Source organism: Danio rerio, chromosome 13, assembly GCF_052040795.2.
Source record: "Danio rerio strain M-AB ecotype USA chromosome 13, GRCz13ab, whole genome shotgun sequence".
Taxonomy (NCBI): Eukaryota; Metazoa; Chordata; class Actinopteri; order Cypriniformes; family Danionidae; genus Danio; species Danio rerio.
The window spans coordinates 2,052,501-2,077,500 of NC_141033.1; the positions used below are offsets into that span (position 1 = coordinate 2,052,501).

Here is a 25,000-nt window from a genome sequence, read left to right on the forward strand (position 1 = left end):
AAACCCATAAGCTAGAAATCATAATTCAAGTGCCCTCACATGGGGAGTGTTGCCTAAAAATATATACCAGTATTTCTGACTAGGTAATCACCTATTGGAAATGTAATCTGTAATCACAACGTCATATGTGCATTTTAAATCCTGAAGAAGGAAAAATACATTTTTTGTGACTCTCTAATGTGTCCTTTGTTCTAGTAAATGTTAAAAAAAATTATTTATAACATTATTAATTTTTACATTTTGCTCCACGTTGTTTATATAGCAAATCAATTTGCACCCCTCGTCGGATTTTTTGGGTGTGCTGGTCTGAAAAGGAGGTGTGTTAAGGCGCATTGTTGGTGTGTTGCTATTTTGATGAACTGAAATAATCCGCACCATTGACCAACTAAAAGCTGCTCTAAAGTCCAGCGCAGTTAGTTATGTGGGCCCAAACGCTTACACATTGCTTAATACACACAGGATGTACTGCAATGCACAAATATATTTACAGATGAAAACAATTAAAGGACTAACATTTATTAATCTACTATCATTATTATTATTATTATTTTTATCATTATTATTATTATTATTATTATTGTTACTATTTACTACATAAATATAAAAACCACTGCCTGCATGCCTTATCTGGGGGGGACTTTTTTCAGTTTGTTCATGACAACCTGCATAAATATAATGTTATTATTACTAGTTTAATATTTATTATATGCATATTTATATTTGTTTTAGGAAAAAACTGTTGAGATTTGTCCACCTGTCGGGTTTTGGAGACAATTTTTGACCAGTCTTTGTTATTATTGTTGATTGAATCGATTGCTGGAAATTTGAACTGAATTTAGAAATAGTTTTGAAACAAATCTCTGCGCTTAACAAATAAAATTAAATATGTGGGCTAATGGATGTGTTTAGTGGAGTGAGTTTCCACTGTTTTCTCACTCCACCAAAGTAAAGGAGTAAAGTGTAAAAGTAAAGTAAAGAGAAAGTAAAGAGGCTGAATGGAGGAGGCTCGTTCTTTATCCTCGCACTGCAGATGCTCTGTTTAACTGTTTTCACGCTAGTGAAGGTTCAGTTTTTACGCTTACAAAGTCCGCCATGTAAATAGCAAATGTGCCATAGAGTGACACAACTTCCAGCTGCAACCCATCACTGGGAAACACCCATACACTTTCATTCACACATATACACTACAGACAATTTAACTTACCCAATTCACCTATAGAGCATGTGTTTGGACTGTGTGGGCAAACGGAGCACCCAGAGGAAACCCACGCCAATATGAGGAGAACATGCAAACTCCACACAGAAATGACCCAGCTGAGGCTCGAATCAGTGACCTTTTTGCTCTGAAGCGATCTTGCTATCCACTGAACCACTGTGTTGTCCCTGGATCTCTTCAAATAAAACCTTTAATGGCATCAGGGCTGAAGTGGCAAGAATAAAATTGAGTTAAAGTTATATCCACACATGTATTCGTTTTGAATAGGGACAACTTGTGACAGGCTCCCTATATTGTGCTTTGAATATTCGGTTTGACCTAACATGAAAGTGTGACTTCAAAACAGCATTAGCATTGTCAAAAACTACTGTTCTGAAATAATATTACTAAGAAGAAAGTCTAAATGTGCGAATATAAAATGAACTTTACCTCGATGAGAAAATGATGTGCATCCTTAGGGAGTCTTGTTTATCCACAGGCTTGTTTCCATATTTTTTTCCAACCCAGGCTCATTCTGGAAACGTAGTCCCGTGGATGTTTCTGGAGACTGCAAAATACGTCCCGGGAGGTACGTATTTGATTTCGTGAATCCATGAGAGGCCGCTGTGTATGCTGTTTCGCATCTCGAACGTCTCTTGCGAGCGCCGTTCGCGCCCGCGCTGTTCTCACGTAAAGCCACTGGAGGCTGCTGTCAAGAGACCGTCTGTTTGACTGACTTAATGATTGACTGAGCGACCAACCAATCGGCCGACCCACCCTCCTCCTCCTTCCTTAAACCCAACCGGTTTTACCCATTGATCCGCCCGCCCACTTGCTTCCCTAAACCTAAGCAACAATTTACAAAAGCCGTCCAGAAAAAGAAAACCCCTCGTCTGATTTTCACCTTGTTCTTGGATTTTACCACATTCTCACCCTGTTATTCACTCGTTGACTTTATTTCAACCCAAGCTCATTTTGGAACTGTAGCCCCGCGGACGTTTCTGGAGACCGCAATTTATGTGGCCGGAGGTACGTACGGCCGTGTTTAGTTTTTTTCGAGGGAATGCTGCGGGACGGTGTGGCGCCGCTCCTCTCCTCCTCTTCGCGCTCGCCGGCCGACGGCTTGCCTTCCAAGTGAAGGGCTTTCCCGATGCAACCAGTTTGTCCGCTTAGCTCACAGCGTTGCGTCTGCGAAGTAGAGGCCCCAGAGGAGGAGGAGGAGCCGGCCACGGGGACGACGATCGGGAATGAGTCCGGGGAACAGCGGTTCCAGAAATCAGGTAAGATGAAAAACAGAATCCGAAAAATAAGGGCGAGAACGTGGTGGGATCCAAAAACGCGGTAGAAATCAAAGACGAGGGCTTTTGCTTTGTTTTGTTTTTCTGGACGGCTTTTGCAAACCGTCGCTCGGGTTTAGGGAAGGAGGAGGAGGGGGAGGAGGGCGGTCGGGTCGGCCGATCCGGCGGCTTTTAGCGCGAGAACAGCGTGGGCGCGAACGGCGCGCGCTCCCAAGAGGCGCCCGAGACGCGGAAAAATGAGCACAGCGGCGTCTCGCGGATCCGCGAAAACAAAAACCGCTCGAATACGTACCTTCCGGGACGTATCTCGCAGTCCGCAGAAATGTCCGCAGGGCTACGTTTCCACAATGAGCCCGGGTTGCTTTATTTTGTGGATTCTGTTTTTGTCTCACCTGGTTTCTGGAACCGCTCTTTCCCAGACTCGAACCCAATCATCGCCGTCAGCTCCTCTTCGCATCTCCACTCCATCGACATACACGACAAGCTAACTGGACAAACTGGTTGCAGCGGGAAAGCCCTCCACACGGAGGTAAGCGGTTAGTCGGCGAGTGCGAAGAGGAACGTCGTCATACCGCCCCGTAGCGTTCGCTTCAGAATCGTCTTCTGGACTACGTTTTCAGAGTGAGTTGGGTTGTTTAGAATATTTAAAATCCTTTATTAAGCAATTACATCTGAACACCTTGTTCTAAAGCGATCCACATATTTATTATTACAGTAGGTATCTGTGGTGATTGCGGAGAACTCACAGCAACAATCTTTACAGTACAGGGTGATTATTTATGCTAGTAAGGATTTAGTTAATTAATTGCATGGATAACAGCCAGGATTCTGTTAATCGCTTTATAACACACTCTGTGCTGTGGGCTCATCTGACATGGCACCAGGAAAGAGAAAGCAAAGGGAGAACTTCTGATTCACCAATACACTCCCTGACAGAAGACTTGTTGTCAATCTCAGTTGTGAGAACAGCAAATATTAACTTGACTTCTAGCGGATTATTTGGAAAAGTGGCAGAAGGTGGATTTCTCCTGAATCTTCTGTTGAACTGCATCCCAACCATCACTAATACTGCAGAAGACCTACTGGAACCTGGAAGTTTGGTGAAGGAGAAATCATGGTTTGGGGTGACATTCAGTATTGGGGTGTGCGAGAGATCTGCAGAGTGGATGATCAACATCAACAGCCTGAGGTATCAAGACATTTGTGCTGCCCATTACATTACAAACCACAGGAGAGGGACAATTCTCCAGCAGGATAGCGCTCCTTCTCATACTTCAGCCTCCACATCAAAGCTCCCGAAAGCAGAGAAGGTCAAGGTGCTCCAGGATTGGCCAGCCCAGTCACCAGAGATGAAAATTATTGAGCATGTCTGGGGTAAGATGAAGGAGGAGGCGTTGACTATAAACCAAAGAGTCTTGATGAACTCTGGGAGTCCTGCAGGAAGGCTTTCTTCTTCATTCCAGATGACTTTATTAATCAGTGATTTGAGTCATGTCAGAGATGTATGGATGCAGTCCTCCAAGCTCATGATGGAGTCAGACACAGTATTCATTCTGTCTCCACTGCAGCAGGACTTTATATTCTGTACTGGACATTATTTCTGTTCAGTGATGAGACTTTAGTCTAAGCAGAGTCAGACCGCACTGTCCTCATCAAATCAGTCAAAATCAAGGCATGATCACATTTTATTGTGGTCAAATAAGTGTAATCTAGAGGCCTTTGCTTTTCATATAAGCCACTTCTGATGCCAAATGATCAAATAGAAGTCAACTTATTATTTGTGTTCCTAAAACTATAGGATGGACGACAAGACTTTTGTCAGGTAGTGTAGAATATTTAGAGGAGGAAGACCCAAAGAGAAAGTCAAGTTGGAAAGATAGAGAGAGAATGATATTATGAGACAAACGAGGGACATGGAGAAACCTGGAGGAAGAGGCAAGGGTATCAAGAATATGATGAGACAAAATGATGAAATAAGGAGAGAAGTTGCAGCAAGGGAAAAGTTCTTGAGTTTAACGAAGGCTGTTGCTGAATCACAAGCCAAAAATAATACAGGTCTGCCTAATTTTTAGTTTTATGGCTTTGTACATTATGCAATGTTTGTTTTTAATTACCAATAGACTGTAAAGTAAACTCTGTTGATACGATATGAAATATTCATTCATTCATTTTCTTGTCAGCTTAGTCCCTTTATTAATCTGGGGTCGCAACAGCGGAATGAACCGCCAACTTATCCAGCAAGTTTTTACGCAGCGGATGCCCTTCCAGCCGCAACCCATCTCTAGGAAACATTTACACACACATTCACACTCATACACTACGGACAATTTAGCCTACCCAATTCACCTGTACCACATGTCTTTGGACTGTGGGGGAAACCGGAGCACCCGGAGGAAACCCACGCAAAGGCAGGGAGAACATGCAAACTCCACACAGAAACACCAACTGAGCCGAAGTTTGAACCAGCGACCCAGCGACCTTCTTGCTGCGAGGCGACAGCACTACTGTCACCGACTCGGTCCCAGTCATTCCCCTCGCTGGCCAGCAGAGGCCGCCATCCCCGGATTTCTAAGAATTACATCATCCACCTAGACTGATCGTGCACACACCTGAACTGAATCCAGTTAATGACCCACGCTCCCTATATAAGCCACACTCAAACTCCAGTTCACTGCGAAGTCTTGTTTCAGCCCCGGCCAGCATTACTGAGCGTTATATCCTGCCTGATCTCCTGTGCATACTCCAGCCCGTTTCTGACTCTGCTTTGTCTTCTGCCTGCCCACGACCCAAGCCTGATACATGGACTCTGATACTCGCTGCCTGCCCTTGATCCAAGCCTGATACACGGACTCTGAATCACGCCGCCTGCCTCTGACCCTTGCCTGGTAAATCACTCTGTGTCTGTCAGCCGCCAGCCTTGAGACCTTTACTGCTACTGTCGATGTGTGTTTGCACCTTTGTGCATATTGTATGTTTGAGTAAGTGTGATTAATAAATACTGCATAATGGATCCCTCTGTGTCAGTCTCCACGTTACAACTACCTACTGCGCCACTGCCTCGCCCCGATATGAAATATATATCATTTATTCATTTATTTATTTTCCTCCGGCTTAGTCTCTTTTTTCAACATGGGTTGCCACAGCGGAATGAACCACTAACTATTCCAGCATATGTTTTGCACATCGAATGCCCTTCCAACAACCCAGGGGAAAACGTAGTCCCGCGGATGTTTCTGGAGACCGGGAATTATGTAGCCGGAGGTACGTATGGCTGCGTTTAATTTTTTAAGCAACGCTATGGGGCGGTGTGACTACGTTCCCTTTCGGAAGAGCGGTTCCAGAAATCAGGTAAGAAAACAAAAACAAAATCCAAAAAAAAAGTGAACGAGTTCATAATAAGGTGAGAATGTGGTAAAATCCGAAAACGTGGTAAAAAAATCAGACGAGAGCTTTTCTTTTTCTGAACGGCTTTTGTAAACCGTTGGTTGGGTTTAGGGAAGGAGGAGGGTGAGTCAGCCGATTGGCCGGTCGCACGGTCAATCATCCTGTCGTTCAGACAGGCAGACAGACAGATGGTCGTTCGACAGTGGCCTCTGGCGGGTTCACGCAAGAACGATAAACAGATTTATTTATCTAGATATTAGCTGTTTCTTATACATTATACTATTTCAAACTACTAAAATGTCAATAAAAGTCACTTTGTTAAACTGTAGAGTTGAATTCTCAACATTAAAAGTGGACAGAGCAGAGATCAACATCCCATAATGCAAGTCACAACCGTAAATAAACACTTGTGAATCACGAAATACAGAAACTGTTCATTTACAGATGTTTGTTCCAGTGTTTCCATATAGAGCAGCACCAATATCCGCTGCAGAAACTGCCTCCATCATTGATAATCTCATTGTCAGCTTCAATTGAAGCACCACTGGCAAATCCACATGCTGTGAGGGATTACACAGTGGGAACAAAGCAGAGTTTCACCTCCACAGCTTAAATAAACCAGACCTCCAGCAGGCCTTCAGCAAGCCACAAGCACAGCGAACACAGACCTGCCCTGCAGTCATGCCTGCTGGAGCCGCTTCAGCAGGGTAAATGCTCAGTTTATGGGCCTGTTAGACTGGGATATCCCACATCTCCAGCAGGCGTTTCTCTGACGGGACATCGAAGAAACTGTCTGGGGGTGTTATTTACCTTATTTTTAAAGTACAAATTAAATCAAACTGTTGTCTGGCAGCAAGAAGGTTACTGGTTGGAGTCCCGGCTGGGTCAGTTGGCGTTTCTGTGTGGAGTTTGCATGTTCTCCTCATGTAGGCGTGGCTTTCCTATCCGTGCTCCGGTTACCCCCGACAGTCCAAACACATGTGCTATAGGGGAATTCGATTAACCTTAGTGTATGAGTGTGAGAGTCCGCCGCGTAAATTTATTCTGGAATAGTTGGCAGTTCATTCCGCTTTGGTGACCCCTGATAAAATAAGGGACTGGGCTGAAAGAAAATGAATAAATAGATTAATCAAAATAATGTGTTAGCAGACATTAAGTGGACCGTCCACTATTATTTTGATGATTCATTAGTTATAAAGTTACTTATAGTTAACAGAATGTCTATTAACATACAGGGCCCTATCATACAACCGGCACAGTGTGGCGCAAGGCGTGGCGCAATAGTCTTTTGGTAGTTTCAGCTTGGCGCAAGAGTGGTTTTGAGGCGTTGCGCTAGGCTGTTTAAATAGCAAATGCATTAGCGCTCATATGTGCGCCCATAGGCGTTCTGCTCTAAAAAGGGAGGCGTTCTGAGGCAGACCGCTGGCGCGTTGCTATTTTGAGAATCTATAATAGATTTTTCACTAGACCAAAACTAACCCTGTCTAAACTCCAGCGCAGAGTTGCACCTCGCTTACACACTGCTTAATACACACAAGAGAGCAATAGCCAAATATCTTTACATATGAAAAAAATGTAAATATTAAGGATATATATATAGTATATAATGAGAATAGATATAGAATATAAATATAAAGGATTAAAATATTACAAAACATATTATTTTCTAGCCGACATAAATATGAAAAACCACTGCTTTTATGTCTTCTTCATCTCGGGAGGCTTTTTCAGTTCATTCATAACAATTTGCTTTTGTATAATGTTATTAATATTAGCAGTATTATTTATTATATCCATATTTATATTTGTTTTATTAAAAACAAGCTTAGATTTGCCCACCTGTCAGGTTTTAGACCATATGGGGCACAGCATGTGTTTTAGGATATAACTCAGGTTTTTGAGCACATTTTGTTATTATTATTCATTTATTCGTTTGCTGGAAATTAGAACTGAATTTAGAAATAGTTTTGAGACGAATATTTGCACTTAACAAACTAAAGTAATTATTTATGCTAATTGATGTCTGTGAGTAAAGGTTTCCCTATCCAAGAGTGAAAGTGAAAGTAGATCCATTATCTCTCATTCTCACGCAGTAGATGCTCTGTTTAACAGTTTTCTGTTAACTGTGAACTGTTTGCTAGTGAAATGCTCATTTTTTCCACTTAGACTTACTTTGCGTCCTGTAAATAGTGAAAACTTGGCGCGACGCAGCTGACTCTTAAAGGGAATGGGAGACTCTAATTGTTTTTTTCTCAAAACACACCTATAACTCATTAAGAGAATAAACTCAACCCTTTTAGACCATGCGCCGCAGCGCAAGGCAGATTTCTCGTCCTTAAATTAGCAAAAACGCGTCCTGACACGCCCTGAAAGCATTTGTGCCCTGCGTTTAGCGCTCTGCGCATGGACCATCAAAATAGAGCCCACAGTGTTACTCCTGAAATGAACCAACAATTACTGTAGGAATTGATAGTAGATGTTAGGGATGTACCAGTCGACCAACACAATTTGTATTTGCCAATTTGCCATTTAAAAACTGGCCATGAAAAATCTGATTGGTGCATCACTAGTAAATACTATAGTGCTTTTGAACCATACTAGAGTAACGTACTTGACTTAATCAGCATTAATCAACTCTAGTAGCAGCTATGTGCTGCATAGTGTTGCATTGTAACACTCTACTGGAGGCGAGTGTTCATAAGACACTTCTAAAGATGCTCTTGACCTGAAATGTTCACCAGATGTCAGAAATAACTAAAGTAATCAGTACATACAAAGAAAACAAAACAAGCTTGTGTAGAAATGAAGCTATGTAAAATGAAATCACACAGGGAAAAAGTATTGAACACATGAAGAAAGGGATGTTTGAAAAGGCATGGAAAGCTCAGACAGCAGCTGAAATCTCTCAGTAGTTATCACTATGTAAAACGTACATTAGCTGCGTCAGTCCCAGCACCTTCATTACCACAACCCAAAATAATTATTTGGCTTCCTGTTTAAAGTACTTGTTTAATATTAGCCAACAGTAAATAGTGTTTTTGAACCATACTATAGTAAAGTACTTGAATTAATCAGCATTATTCAACTCTAATAGTTGCTATGATAATACAACTATAAGCATAAACAAATCGCGCAATGCTGTTTATTTAGTTCACTATGGATTATATTATACTACAATCCACTATAGTTTACTGTAGTAAAAACTAAAGTATTTTAATACTGTTTATTAGTTCACTATCGTCAATACTACAGTATGCTGGAGTATGCATACGTTACAAAGTGTTGTAAATGCTATCATGTATACAGTGTAAATACCAGCCTGATCTCACGAGGAAATGTAAGTATTTTACGTTTTGCCGGTTTAGTGGCTAATTCGTACAAGTTTAGTCATACAAAAATGTACGATTTTAAAAAGGAGGCGTGGCACCTAACCCCACCCCTAACCCTAACCGTCATTGGGGGATGAGCAAATCGTACTAAATTGTACGAATTAGATCGTACAAATTCATACGAGTTAGCTACTAAATCGAAAAGTTACGAATTGCCTTGAGATTGCGTTGGTAATACACATATGGTTAAAAAACTATGGAGTTTACTATTAATTACTGTGGTATACCTTTATGTTTGTGTGGTTTGTAATAAATTGCGGTGTGTTTCAGGATTCTTGCATTGTGCTCAGTATTAGGAAATCCCACGCAGACATGCAAGCACTTTTCTTGCTGCTCCCAGACGACCTGCACTGGAATTGAAGTCAAAGTTTTGTTTTGTTTTTTTGTGACGAATAACAGGCAGCATTGACTGATAGCGGCTTTATATGAACATGGCATCTGTCAGCGCATCTGACTCTCACAGTATAAGCAGGAGATCCTCTAAATCCTCCACAACCTCCTCTAGCTCTTCACCTTGATGGAGTCAAACTACTTTTTTAGGACAGCCTGACAGCCGCTTGACGAACAAATGTGACTCTCATTCTCTTGACCATCCCTGTTGAATCTCGGGCTATTGGAGTTTTCAAATGGCCTGCTGAGGATGGAGACTGTGGCATTCATATGACCTTATGATGTGGGCTTTCAGTCTAGATAAAAGTTAAGTATTTACTAAAAGAGGACCTATTATGCACAAATCACTTTTATAAGGGGTTTAAACACGGTTGTGTGTCAGTAGTGTGTAAATATAACAATGATAAACATGTATTAATTGTATTATTTATAATCAGACTAGATGAAAACAGTCTGCAGAAACACTTTGATTGACATTCTCCCTCTGTACGTGTCATCAGAGGGGGAAAACCCCGCCCACTAGTGACCATGTCTCGCTCATTAGCATAGGACATTAGTCTTTTTTTGGAATCTGCCACTATGCTGACACACAGGCATTTGTAGCTCCGCCCTCTTTTGAAAAGAGCACATATCATTTGAATTTAAAGCAACAGTCACGAAAACGGCACAGTCAGGATTAAAACATAAATGGGACAGTTTCAGAGAGTAATAAAACATGATCTGTCTGGTATTTCAAGCTGACTATTTAAAAAGTTGCAAAACATTTGCATCTTGTGTTTTATTGACGGCATCATCAGTGAATTGTCGACCCGACTATAATAACGTGAGTCGACACCAAAAAATAAAAATAAACAAAGTAGTTCAGGCCCAAGTTCTTGTAAGGTGATCATATATTGTCAGTACTTCGGCTGAATGTGCTAATGTAAGTGTAATGTAATCGAAGTGGCGAATTGGTTTTCAGGTAAAGTGGCCCACCTTCACTAAGGGTGCTTTCACATCTGTTGATCACTGAATTTGGTCTGGACCAAGGGCAATAATTGAAACACTGCAGCATTTTCTGCCGTCTTTGGGTCGTTTTCACCACACTGATTGCTTTGGTCTGAAACAGAACCAAAATGCAGTCATGTGACAAAATCCACATCTCTCATTGGTCAGATGTTGTTAAACATATTTCCTAAACTGCATTTCGATTGGTCAGAGTTAGCGTGCGAGAAAATACCAATGAACTCCAGCAAGTAAACAAACTGGCAGACACAACATGTGGCTTTTGACTATGGAGGGACGACTGCACTGGCTGATTGTATCCCAGCTCATGGTATACTATATAGTGTGCATACATCACTTTAGACAAACTATACATTTCAAGAATGAAGCGCGGCTGTGGCCGGAAAACAATGTTTTAATGCATTGCAAATGGCGAAGCTTCAGGAGACGTGAACTAATTTTGCTAAACTGCGACATGGTCATCTTCCAGAAATATTACCAACGATCCATCAGGTAATATTTTTCCCCCTCTCTCTCTGTCTCTCTCTCTGTCTCTCTCTCTCTCTCTCTCTCTCTCTCTCTTGGTAAAGCACTGTCAACAAAGGCTGTTTCTCAATATGCATTCTTCAGTGGTCTTGCGTCCTCGTGTTCTCGTGCAACGTCATCATCAGCTGCCTAGGTTCAGTTCCAATACTCAAGACCGCAAGTTTGGAGGACGCGTGAAACTTCCCGGATGTGATCTTGATATCGAGGATGCACTGATGCAGACTTGAGCACCGAACTCGCTCTGGAAGTCCCAGAAGTCATTGCGACTGGAGGTGGGAAGTGCAGCATTTTATTTAGATTTTTTATTAAAGTTCAGAGATATCACTTATTTACGTCAGGAGTTTCCCTAAACATAAACATGAATATCTTAATAAAGGAATAAACACATTAAGAGTTGTTTGTTTGCTGAAATTCGTATTAAAATTTGTTTTATTTATAATGTGCAGAGTATATTTATAATGTATTTATGCAAAGTATATATTTTAAAAAGGGGTAAACAATAAATCAATGTATGAATGCTGTAATGTTTAAATAATTTCCATTTAAAACACATGAAAGTCACATGACCATCGCTGTCTCCTGAGTTCGTTCTTCCGAGGACACCTGGCACCGGTCTCCACAAGAACGCAAGTCCGTACTCTGGGTTCTCTGCGTGGAACTGAGAAACAGCCAAATATTTTTCCTCCACATCCCATAATGCACAGCACATCGCCGTACGGCAGCTGGATTAGTCCAAAAAGTTGGATTAGTCCAGTACTTTTTCTGGTTGGGTCTGTTTTAGTTCAGATCACATTCTCACCACAAACGAACCGCATTAGGGTTTGTTTGAAAGCGTACCGAGACCACCTCTTAAAGCAGGTCTCGGTACACTTTTTTGGTTCGCTTCTGGTGTGCACTCGAGTATGATTGATACATTCACAACAGCTCAAACAAACCGTACCAAGTGGGAAAATGAACTCTAGTGCGATTCAACCAAACTAAATAAGATAGGTGTGAAAGCACCCTAATTTTACATTCATTCATTCATTTTCCTTCAGCTTAGATTCTAATTTATTAGGGGTTGTTTTAGTTAATTTCCCTATAGCACATGTGTTTGGACTGTGAGGGAAACCGGAGCACCCAGAGAACATGCAAACTCCTAACAGAAATGCCAACTGGCCCAGCTGGGACTCGAACCAGCAACCTTCTTGCTGTGAGGCGACAGTGCTAACCACTGAGCCACCCTTTTAATTTTACAAGCATTCTTTAAATTAATGTACATTCTCTATTATTGTAAAATAAACATGTCCTGACTTCTTGGGATGCAGTGCAAGTGATTGAGGAAGAAAGGAAAAGTAAGGCGAGGCATGAGGTTCCGTGGAGTGGGGGAATTATGAGAGGGCAGTGAATGAAAAAATATGAATTGTCAGTTTTTGATTTCATGGTGAGTTGGGCAGCAGTACCTGCTTGCTTGAGCAGATATACTGTATCTTCAGTCTAGCGGCTTGACTTGCTGCAGTGTTTCACAACCCTGTTCCTGCAGACACTCAGACATTACACAGTTTGGATTATCTGACTTGTATAACTTAGGTCTAGGACTGGGAACAAAACCGCTCGCTTTACTTTTGGTTTATTGTTAATCCACTTACAGTGGGGGGAAATAAGTATTGAACATGTCACCATTCTTCTCTGAAAACATATTTCTAAAGGTGCGCATTACTTGAAATTGTCCCCAGATGTTGGTAACAACCAAATAAATCCATGTATGCAAAGAAAACAAATCTAATTAGAGTACAAATGAAGTCATGTGTAATAAACTGAAATGACACAGGGGAAAAGTATTGAACACATGAAGAAAGGAAGGTGTAGTTCGGCGGTGAAAGCCCAGACAGCAGCTGAAATCTCTCAGTAGCTCTTTAGCAAGACTCTGCCTTTCCTCAGTGTAAATGAATATCAGCTGCTTCAGTCCAACATCTACATTAGCAGGAGGATGAAGATGAAACCAGGGTGGACATTTCAGCAGGACAATGATCCAAAACACAGCCAAGGAGACTCTCAGATGCTTTCAGAGAAAGAAAATCAAGCTGTAGAATGGCCCAGCCAATCACCTGACCCGAATCCGATAGAAAATACAGGATAAAGCTCAGATTTGACAGACAAAACCCACAGAACCATCAAGATTTAGACACTAAATCTGAGCAATGCATGTGACTTCATTCTGCATATAAGGACGCGTTAATAAGGGAAGTTCAGCGCTTTCTCCTTGCGTCACTTCATTGTCATTACACAGAACTCATCGTTCAGATTTAATTTTTGGTTTGGTTTTGTTTGTGTTGCTTGGGTTTTTACCAAAATCTGCTTCAATTCCTTGTCAGCAGCTCCTTTAGAAATATTATTCCCAGTAAACAACATGCCATGTTCAATAGGTATTTCCCCTGCTGTAACACTGTGTGCTCAGACAGACTATATTCCACAAGTATTGTCACGCAAACAAAGCAAACAGCAGGGTCTCATCGCCGTTGAACTGTTAGGTTTTTCTCCCAACCTGCGTGAAATTATTCACTTACTGAAGAGTGTATCTTTGCATGAAAAAGGGAATCTGATGTTAGGTGTTTCTTTGGTGTCACTATGAGAATACATACAGATTTGCGCTGCTTGAATCACGGTTGCAGGAACCGGCTTGTGTAAAATGCCAATTTTTTCTCTTAAAACATGTTCACATGAAAGCAGCTCTCGTTTATCCTCACAGCTTCCTGCTGATGTCGACTCATAATGCATTTTGATATGGAGAATGTGAGTTTTAAGCATGAATACTGATTTTTGTGTGGGGCATTCATTCAATCATTTTTCTTCAGCTTAGTCTCTTTTTTATCAGGGGTCACCATAGTGGAATGAACCACCAACTATTCCAGCATATATTTTACACAGCGGATGCCTTTCCAGCCGCAAGTACTGGGAAACACCCAAACACACTCATTCACACACACGCATACACTACAATTGAGTTAATCTAATTCCCCAATAGCGCAGGTGTTTGGACTGTGGGGGAAACCGGAGCACCCAGAGAAAAACAACACCAACATGGTGAGAACATGCAAACTCTGACCCTGCTGAGACTCAAACCAGTGAATTTACTTTTACTCCACTTACACTTTTTGGGTACTGTAAAAAAAAAAATTTTTACAGACAATATTTACAGACTTTTTTTTTGTAATTTCAAATTATATTCAAAGCGTAGTGAAATGACAAACGATCTCTCTAAAGGAACAGTTTGTCTTTCGTTTTAGGTAGTTTACCATTAAAGTCAAATTACTGCAATTTTTGTTTTTATATTATTTATACAGTATTTTTTTTCTGTTATTTTAAATTATATTCAAAAGTCCATACAAATTACAAAAAACATCTGTAAATGTACAGCTTGACTATTATTTTATGTATTATATAATTAATGACGAATTACAGCAATTTGTCTGTTTTATAGAATAAAATTGCTGTTTTATGTACACAGTGTTTTTTCCTGATATTTTAAGTACATTTAAAATTATGTAAAGTTAAAGTAAGAAATTGTAATTATTTAAAAATCATAAAAAAAATGGTCAAATGACTGCTTAAGTCAGAAAAATAACAATGTTTCTCTGTGAAACTCTTAGTGTGTAACTTTATTGAACGGATTTTATCGGAATAATCTAGGAAAATTTTGTAAAATAACAGTGTTTCTCTGTAAAACTCTTATTGTGTAACTTTATTGAACAGATTTGATCGTAATAATCTAGGAAATGTCTGTAAAATAACAGTGTTTCTCTGTAAAACTCTTGTTGTGTGACTATTGAACAGATTTGATCGTAATAATCTAGGAAAAGTCTGTAAAATAACAGTGTTTCTCTGTAAAACTCTTGTTGTGTGACTATTAAACAGATTTGATCGTAATAATCTAGGAAAAGTCTGTAAAATAACAGTGTTTCTCTGTAAAACTCTTGTTGTGTGACTATTGAACAGATTTGATCGTAATAATCTAGGAAAAGTCTGTAAAATAACAGTGTTTCTCTGTAAAACTCTTGTTGTGTGACTATTGAACAGATTTGATCGGAATAATCTAGGAAATGTCTGTAAAATAACAGTGTTTCTCTGTAAAACTCTTGTTGTGTGACTATTGAACAGATTTGATCGGAATAATCTAGGAAATGCCTGTAAAATAACAGTGTTTCTCTGTAAAACTCTTGTGTAGCTTTATTAAACAGATTTGATTATAATAATCTAGGAAATGTCTATAAAATAACAGTGTTTCTCTGTAAAACTCTTAGTGTGTAACTTTATTGAACGGATTTGATCGTATTAATCTAGGAAAAGTCTGTAAAATAACAGTGTTTCTCTGTAAATCTCTTAGTGTGTAACTTTATTGAATGGATATGATCGTATTAATCTAGGAAAAGTTTATATAATAACAGTGTTTCTCTGTAAAACTCTTAGTGTGTAACTTTATTGAACGGATTTGATCGTAATAATCTAGGAAAAGTCTGTAAAATAACAGTGTTTCTCTGTAAATCTCTTAGTGTGTAACTTTATTGAATGGATATGATCGTATTAATCTAGGAAAAGTTTATATAATAACAGTGTTTCTCTGTAAAACTCTTAGTGTGTAACTTTATTGAACGGATTTGATCGTAATAATCTAGGAAAAGTCTGACGCTGACCATAGGAGGGCATCAGTTTAATCTGAAATGTACTCTATTTTAGTATATTTTACATTTGCTAAAGAAAAAACAAATCAATCAATAAATGTAGCCTGAGGTTCGTATTTCCAATGAGTCAGATGTGAATAATATCTCATATGAAATTGTGAATGTCCATTCAGAAAGCTGTGGATTAGAGTATCAGCAGTCGTCAGACACACATTGACTGGGCTAATATTGATTTAGCGCTGGCCACCTTAATTCAGCTTTTGACAGAGCTGCGTGTCTGCAGTAAATGGCTTATTAAGTAATCAAACATCGGGCCTATTCTGCACTTTGAATGAAAATTGATTGTGAGGTAAAAATGACATGAAATATATCTCAAGAAAGGTGATTTAAAGTGAAGTGCATGGAGAAAAGAAGCCGTGTCAGATCAATGTCAAAACCCACAGAAACTCTGACAGCCACCTAGATAGGCTTGAGTATAAAAGCTATTATGAATTAGCATTTCTGAATTCAATCAATACAGAGAAGTGTCTTGGACAGATTCTTTTATTAATAAATTAATTGAAAAGGCCACATCATATTAAAGGCACCGTGACTGTGTAAAGGTATTGCGGACAATTTCAGACTCTTAGACTGAATGAGGGCACTTAAAAGGGCACATAGTTAGTTATGTGATCATTCTTTAAGGGCCCTAATGGCGGGTGAATGTCATGTTGTTAGCCTTTGGTGTTAATAAAAACATGTTCATTAACTGATGTTAACAGATTTGACTTTTGAACTTTAATCAATGCAGGCTTATTCTGAAAACGTACCTCTATATACATTTGTGGAGAGCACCAAATATGCACCTGGAGGTACGCTTTTTTTGCGAATACACCAGAGGTCACTGTGTACACTTTCTCAGATCTCAAAATTATCTCATGAGCATGGGGGGTGGGGGTCGGATCGGTGGGTAATAACAGGTGAAATTGAAAAACGGGGGGGCTTTGGGGGGTGTCACGGATAGAGGGGAGATCACAGATAAAAGTGAAGAGGGGGGGTAAGGGTAATCACAGATGAAAGTGAAGAGTGGGGTGGGGGGGTCACGGATATATGTAAAGGGCGGGGGGAGATCACAGATAAAAGTGAAGAGCAGGGGTAAGGGTAATCACAGATGAAAGTGAAGAGTGGAGTGGGGGGGGGGTCACGGATATATGTGAAGAGCGGGGGGGAGATCACAGATGAAAGTGAAGAGAGGGGGGAGGTTGCGGATATATGTATATATGTGAATAGCGGGGGGAGATCACAGATAAATGTGAACAGCGGGGGAGGGGGTAATAGTACATGAAAGTGAAGAGTGGGGGGGGGGTCGCGGATATATATGAAAAGTGGAGGGGAGATCACAGATAAAAGTGAAGGGTGGGGGCTGGGGGGGATATCCACAGGCTCTTAATAATGTCTCTGGGTCCCCCCCTAAATGTATGGGCCCTTAGGATTGTCCTAACGCCACCCCCCTCCCCCACAAAGCGGCACCCCTGCTCATGAGTGCTTGCTGTTCACGTGTAAATCCTCCAGAGGCTGCTGTTGACTGACTGACTGACCGACCGATCACCCTACCTACCCCCTTCCCTAAACACAAATGATCATGTTTTGAAAAGCAATCCAGAAAAAGAAAAGCCCTTGCGGCTGCCTGATTTTTACCCTGTTTTCAGATTTTACCACATAATTGCCCGGTTATTTACATGTTTATTTAATTTTTTGGTATTTGTTTTTGTTTTACCTGTTTTCTGGAACCGTTCTTTGTCGGACTTGAACCCTGTCGTCAGGGCTGAGCAAGCTGAACTGCCGCTCAAGGCAAAGAACGGTCGTGCCGCCCTCAACCCTAAAGTGAAAGCACGGGGTATTATACCTCACTAGACGTGGATATAACTGAGGGCGCGGGTGGTGAGGGTAGTGTTGCGGACGCCGCCTTCTCTATTCGGCCGCCCTACACGGATATAGCGCGCGGGTGGTGAGGGTAGTGTCGGGGATGCCGCCCTCTCTATTCTGCCGCCCTAGGCGGCCACCTAGGTTGCCTCTATGGACACGCCGGCCCTGCCTGTTGTCATGGTCAACTCCTTTCTGCGTCTCGAATCCGCCGACATACATGGCAAGCTACTGGAAAAACTGGCAAAAGCAGGAAAACCTTTCACATGGAGGTAAGCAGTCAGCTGGAAGCGCGAAAATAAGCCGCGTAGCCTTGGTTTTAAAGATGAAGTGCAGCCAGATGTAGCTCTGGCTATATAATTCGCACTCTCCAGAAATGTATACGGGGGTACATATTAACACCGAGCCTGTGTTGCAACCATTAAATACTATAATAATCATCAACTCACCCTTGTTTCAAACAGCCTTCTTCAGAATATCTTTAGTGTACAACAGAAGAAAGAAATGTCTAAAAGTTACATGTATTATGTGCCATTACTAAATGTAAATTGTTTGTTTAAATTTAGCCCAGATCAATTGTTTTACTTTAAATGTTGTAAATGCAAGGATTGATTTTATTAATATTATATTATTTATAATACATTTATTTATTATAAAATGAATGAAATTGAAAATAATTTATTTATTTATTTATAATAAATACGACTTATTATTTATGATATTATTATTTCTAAAGAGAAATGTTTGATCTAATTTGCATAAATCAATCCAATCAGATCAAATTCACTTTTTAATTACAGAATAAATGTTTTCAAGTGCTAAGAGCCAGCTGGATGTGTGCGCCACGGTTACAGTTGAGATCAAACTTTATAGTGGTCTTCATATGTGTGTCTCGTGAGTGCTGACTGCTGAGGGAACATCTTGAGTGGACGCCAGCCGGCTCTTGTAGTCTTCTTGTCTTTCTGAAGGCTGTGGGTCTGAATCTGCTGGAGCATCTGCCGGAGTTTCAGCGCAGAGACCACCGCTGACAAACTGAAAACACATGATCGGGTTACTAATGAGACAGCAGACAAGCGGTCAGTGCAGAGTGCATCAACAAATCACCGAACCATGACGCTCTCACAAAACATTTCAACCCACAATCACAACAAACCTAACAAAAAAAGAAAAGCAGTGGATTTTCAAGATTGGCTTGCCTTTAGTTTTAAAGGAGACATATTATACAAAAATTAATGTCATGAAGGGTTTAAAAACACGCAAAAGTATGCGAATATAATAAGCTTGTAATGATAAGAGTTTATTAATTGTACTTTTTTATAGTCACAGTTAAAAACACTTTGATTGACATTCTCTTATTGAACGTGTCATCAGAGGGGGAAAGCCCCGCCCACTAGTGTCCATCTCTCCCTCATTAGTATAGGATGTTAGTCTTGTTTTTGAACGTGCCACTATGCTGACGAACTTTCATTTGTAGCTCCGCCCTCTTTTGAAAAGAGCACAATCTCATTTGCATTTAAAGCGACAGTCACCAAAACGCAACACAATTAGGATCAAAGCTAAAAGAGTTATATAACATTAAAAAGAGTTATAAAACATTATTTAACTTCACATACACACTGTATGGACAATTGTAACAGCAAATCGCAATTAAAATAATGTTTAATGTTTAGCACTGTTTATTTTATTTTATTTTTTTTATGTGTACATACACTCACTTTATTAGGTACACCTGACTACTACCTTGTTGCTTTCAGAACTGCCTTAATCCTGCGTGGCACGCCTCAAGGTTGGACGTGTTGTGTGTTCAGAGATGCTCTTCAGCAGAGCTCGGTAGTAACGAGTGCTTATTTGAGTTACTGTTGCCTTTCTATCAGCTGGAACCAGTCTGGCCATTCTCCTCTGACATCAACAAGGCAATTGCACCCACAGAACTGCCGCTCACTGGATATTTCCTCTTTTTCTAGACTATTCTATGTAAACCCTAGAGATGGTTGTGCGTGAAAATCCCAGTAGATCAGCAGTTTCTGAAATACTCAGAGCAGCCCGCCTGGCACTAACAACCATGCCACATTCAAAGTCACTTAAATCCCTTTTCTTCCCCATTCTGATGCTCGCTTTGAACTGCAGCAGATCGTCTTGACCATGTCTACATGCCTAAATGCATTGAACTGCAGCCATGTGATTGGCTGATTAGAAATTAGCATTAACGAGCAGTTGGACAGGTGTACCTAATAAAGTGGCCTGTAAGTGTATGCTCTGTACATAAATATGCTCTGGTGATGACAGCGAGGCAATACTCTATCAAATATGAACTTTCCAAGTTTCAAATACTAACGACGTGTGCTGTATTTAATCTGTTTGTAATTGTTGTTAAAATATCAGTAGGTTTTTAATGTTAATTACACCATTAGACACATTTAAGGTAGCAAAAGTCCAAAATGTGTTATAATGACATTTGAAACATTCATACGTAAAACATGTATTGAACACGTCACCATTTTTCCAAAGGTGCTGTTGACTTGAAATTTTCCCTGGATGTTGGTAACATCCAAAGAAATCCATATATGCTAAGAAAACAAATCTAATTAGTTTACAAATTAAGTTACGTGTAATAAACTAAAATGACACAGGGAAAAAGTATTGAACACATGAAGAAAGGAAGGTGTAGTTAGGCAGTGAAAGCCCAGATAGCAGCTGAAATGCTTTCAAAGAAAGAAAATCAAGCTGTAGAATGGCCCAGCCAATTACCTGACCCGAATCCAATAGAAAATACAAAATAAAGCTCAGATTTGATAGACGAGACCCACAGAACCATCAAGATTTTGACACTCTGTTGAAATCTATGAGAAACTCACACCTAAACAATGCTAAATATAGAATGACAGAAATCCTCTTTCTGAAAAATTCATGAGTATCAGAAACACACTCGCACACAAAGAATCATTTCCCTTCACACCTTCTTAAGTAAGCATACATCGGTGCGGATGGAGAGCGATGCTGAGAGCGGCTCTTTATCACTATCCACAAACACTTAATCAGCTACAGACAATCTGAGAAGCACTTCTTCACACTCGATCCCTCGCTCTCTCAGAACATCAACAGCAGCACATTCATCACTGCTCTGTGATGGAAGGAAAATCAATGATCTGGACATCAAATAAAGACTAAATCTGTCCATTACACGACACTGAGTCAGGGTAGCAGAGTGAGAGAGAATCACTCAAAGGAAATACATACATCAAGTCAACTCCAGCGGCTGGAAGGGAAAGAGTAAAGAAAATGCAGAAAAATATACAGCTGAAGTCAGAATAATGCTGAATAATGTATAATTTTAGACATTATATTTATATATATATTTTTTAAATTGCTTAAATTAGCAAATAAAACACAAAGTAGGTCTGCTGGGCAGAAAGGCGATGCCTCTCAGACAACTTTACAAGCTGTCATTCATTCATTCTCACCATACTTAAGGTCTTGGTCTCTTTTTCGCCTCTTGTTAAAACCTCTTAGCATCCATGTAACATGCAAGAACGGCATCTTAACGCTGTCTTTCGTGAAACGCAGTTGCCGTTTAATGTATAGTCAATTGGATTCATTCAAAGTAGTGTCACTGCGCTAAAAAAAACCCCATTATGAATGCATGTTACACATCCGTCTGTGCATTGTGCTTTATTTTTCTTATAATGCAGAGTTTTGAGGTAGGGGAAGTTTTCATTTGTCGTTCACTGACAGTCGGACAGCCTCATGTAGTTCATCAAACTCCATATTTTAAAATCGAAATTGAAAGTGGATGAAAACAGTCTCCTCATAAAGCCGGCGTATCAGTGTGTAGATTGAAAACAAATGATTCGATTTGCGCCTTCTGATTGGTTCTCGGGATATAGCGGCTTTTGCTGTCAAAGGCAAGTGGTGTTTAGCAGCTTTTGCCAACAAACTGTTATTTCTGAATGTGCTGACTCTGGGATTTAGATGATTAGAAGCAAATCTGTTTGTTGATGGTGTACTACGTGCCTAAAGCATTCACTCAATGGCATTATCTCATTTAGGTTTACTTTTGTACCTTTAAGGTACTATGAGGTACAGATTTACTTTTTTTAACCTTTAGGGACCTGCAGGAAACAAAGAAGTACCTTTAGTAAAGGTACCACCCCAGTGACTGATTTTGCTCCTTCATTTCTGAGAGTGTTTGATATGATTGAAGTCTGCATGAAACATAAGTTCCAATCATCTTTTCCATACTGTGACATATATATGAGTGAAAAAAATTGCCACCTTGGAATTATAAGGTTCAGTCTTCATCTTGAGCAGTTTTGAGATATTGAGGCCAGGGGCGGACTGGCCATCTGGCAATTCTGGCAAATGCCAGAAGGGCCGGACCAATTTTTTAAATGTGGGCCGGTCAGTTTTTTTATTTATTTATTTTTATTGTTTTTTTTATGTGCAGGCAGCTTTTATCTATTGCTAGATGTGATATTATGATGATGATGATAAATAAAATAAATAAATAAAAAAATAAAAAAATAATAATAATAAATGTTAAGCATTTGGCCTAATCGGCGACGACCGCCTAATTTCAAGATGGGCTGACCCAATCTGAGGTTACCCGGATGTAATCAAAATCTGGCAAGAATGTCATATTATTTCACCATCTGTACACCAAAATAAATAGTGAATGTGCGTGTCCGTGTGTGGGGCTGTGTCGGTGTGGTAATGTGGGCTGATGTGGCTGCAGTGCCAGGGCTGAATTTTTGTCCCAGTCCGCCCCTGATTGAGGCCATGTCCACACTAATATGTTTTTTCATTTAAATAGTTTTCTCCTTGCTTTTTCCTCCTCTCTTTGTTTTCTTCTTTGTGTTGCACACGTCAGTTTCCCCTCATTATTTCTGACCAATCAAAATGCAGTTTGTCTAGCCAACGACTAATGTGCATGTAGTTGTTAGGTTCATTTTAAATAGTTCGTTTCAGAGCAGTCGGTTTGGTGTGAAACCAGCCTGATCTATTGAGTAAACGAAATATTTTACGTTTTGTCAATTTAGTGGCTAATTCGTACGAATTCGAACGAGTTCAGTCGTACGAAAATGCACGATTTTAAAAAGGAGGCGTGGCACCTAACCCCACCCCTAACCCCAACCGTCATTGGGTGATGAGTAAATCGTGCTAAACTGTATGAATTATATTGTACGAATTCAAACAAATTAGCCACTAAATCAAAAAGTTATAAATTGCCGTGAGATTGCGTAGGTGAAACAGAAGTAAAATGGCTGAAAAATCCTACAATGTGTCATATTTATCCTTGGTCCACATCAAATGAAATATACTATAGATGTGAAAGCACCTTAGGATTGTATTTAATAAGTGCTAATAAACATTTACTATCTTAGTAATAGTATAATAAGCCAGTAATAAATGATGTAAATTGTTCCTTACTAAAATGTTACCAAAAAAAAAGCACCAACACAATCTCACGGCAATTCGTAACTTTTTGATTTAGTGGTTAATTCGTATGAATTCGTACAATCTAATTCGTACAATTCAGTACGACTTGCTCATCCCCCAATAACGGTTGGGTTTAGGGGTGGGATTAGGTCCCACACCCCTTTTTTAAAATTGTACAGTTTCGTACGACTGAATTAGCCACTAAACTGGCAAAACGTAAAATACTTACGTTTTCTCATGAGATCAGGCTGAAAAGCACATAACTGGATGTCATGTGAGTGACAGGTTGACTCTGCCCTTGCACCAGTAAACACCAATCAGAAAAGACCCAACTGCTACCTAATTAACTTTTAATTAGCATCAAATGATTAGTTTATTAAGCTAATCTAAGTTGATGGTTTATTAAGAGTGCAATTCCATTTTAATTGATGTGAATTGTTAGTGTTACCAAAAAAATGTACACAACTATGCTTGTAAGTGATATGTTGACTCCGCCCATGCACCAGTAAGCACCAATCAGAAAAGACCCAACTGCTACCTAATTAACTTTTAATTAGCATCAAATGATTAGTTTATTAAGCTAATCTAAGTTGATGGTTTATTAATAGTGCAATTCCATTTTAATTGATGTGAATTGTTAGTGTTTCCAAAAAAATGTACACAACTGGATGCTTGTGAGTGATAGGATGACTCCGCCCTCGCACAAGTAAACACCAATCAGAAAAGACCTGAGTGATACCTTAATAACTATTAATTAGTAGCAAGTTAGCAGTTCATTGAGCTGAAATCTAAGCTGATGGTTTATTAATAGCGCATAATGTAGCTTTAATTAAAGTGTGACACAAATAATTGATTTGAGGTTCAAGTTTCTTTGACATTTCTGTCTAAACAGATGGAGGGTTTTTCAGCAATCTAATGGCAATAAATCCCACTTATCCCACCCTGCCCATCTTATCACACATTAAAGCCGCCAATTTACCTGCTGTTTATTAAAGTCCCCGATGTCACATGTCATCCAAGACATCAATTATATATAACGAGATCACAGAGCTGAACAGGGATTTCTGGTCAAATGGGGGCTCTGATGCGTGGAGCATTCATGACACAATTACATATTGATTTCTCTGTCTGTGCTATAAAGACAGCTTTGTGCGAGCAGCATCGTCATCATAAAGACTCAAATCATCAAGACATCTTTTGCAATGCCTTAGAGATGAAAAGCAAGATCGCAGTTTTATGCGTGTCAAATGTCACTGAACCGTGAGATGACTGTCATTAATTATAGGAAATGAGGCTGTCATGGTCTCTGATTTTTCTGTGTGCGATTTACATGAACAAAACAATGCACATGTTATATATAACAATGCACACTTTATATATATATATATATATATATATATATATATATATATATATATATATATATATATATATATATATATATATATATATATATATATATATATGTTATATATATGCACACTTTATAATAGCAGCACACTATGAATCTTTTATCAAGCATAAATCGTTCATCATTTGTTAATTAACTCATTAATAGACATTAGTATGCAGTTTATAAATACAGCTACTAATGCTGTATGACTTGTGCTTAATGATTGTATTTTCATGTACTGTAAAATTAATAATTTTAGTACTAAATTAAGTGTTGCATTCATGAGGAAGTTATTCAAGAGTGTTTGGTGGTTTAAGATCATTTAGAAAGAGTAAGTAAATGATTGTTGGCACCACAGCAAGAAGATCACTGGTTCGAGTCCCGGCTGGGCCAGTTGGCATTTCTGTGTGGAGTTTGCATGTTCT

The 25,000-nt window shown here is 39.6% G+C and overlaps 3 protein-coding genes across 15 annotated transcripts in view; 1 reads left to right on the plus strand and 2 right to left on the minus strand.

Annotated features, from left to right (window-relative positions):
• The window catches only part of lrrc1 (leucine rich repeat containing 1), a 593,918-nt gene that overhangs the window by 410,148 nt on the left and 158,770 nt on the right, over window positions 1-25,000 (minus strand). The gene's annotated exons all lie outside the window — the stretch shown is intronic.
• hmgcll1 (3-hydroxymethyl-3-methylglutaryl-CoA lyase like 1) overlaps window positions 1-25,000 on the plus strand; it is a 238,908-nt gene that overhangs the window by 200,394 nt on the left and 13,514 nt on the right. For 2 of the 3 annotated variants that reach the window (XR_015505372.1, XR_015505381.1), the window contains 2 exons: window positions 9,537-10,601; window positions 10,869-11,575. The exons of the other annotated variant lie outside the window; for it this stretch is intronic. The gene's annotated coding sequence lies outside the window, so the exon portion shown is untranslated. Of the gene's footprint in view, window positions 1-9,536; window positions 10,602-10,868; window positions 11,576-25,000 lie in introns of those variants that run through there. 3 annotated transcript variants of the gene reach the window in all.
• The window catches only part of mlip (muscular LMNA-interacting protein), a 66,007-nt gene continuing 57,376 nt past the window's right edge, over window positions 16,370-25,000 (minus strand). For 10 of the 11 annotated variants that reach the window (XM_087278823.1, XM_087278821.1, XM_087278820.1 and 7 more), the window contains one exon: window positions 18,524-18,778. In XM_087278823.1, coding sequence (XP_087134949.1) covers window positions 18,626-18,778 — 153 coding nt within the window. In that variant the 3' untranslated portion in view covers window positions 18,524-18,625. Of the gene's footprint in view, window positions 18,779-25,000 lie in introns of all 11 variants that reach the window. The other variant, XM_087278815.1, reaches the window with a different exon arrangement.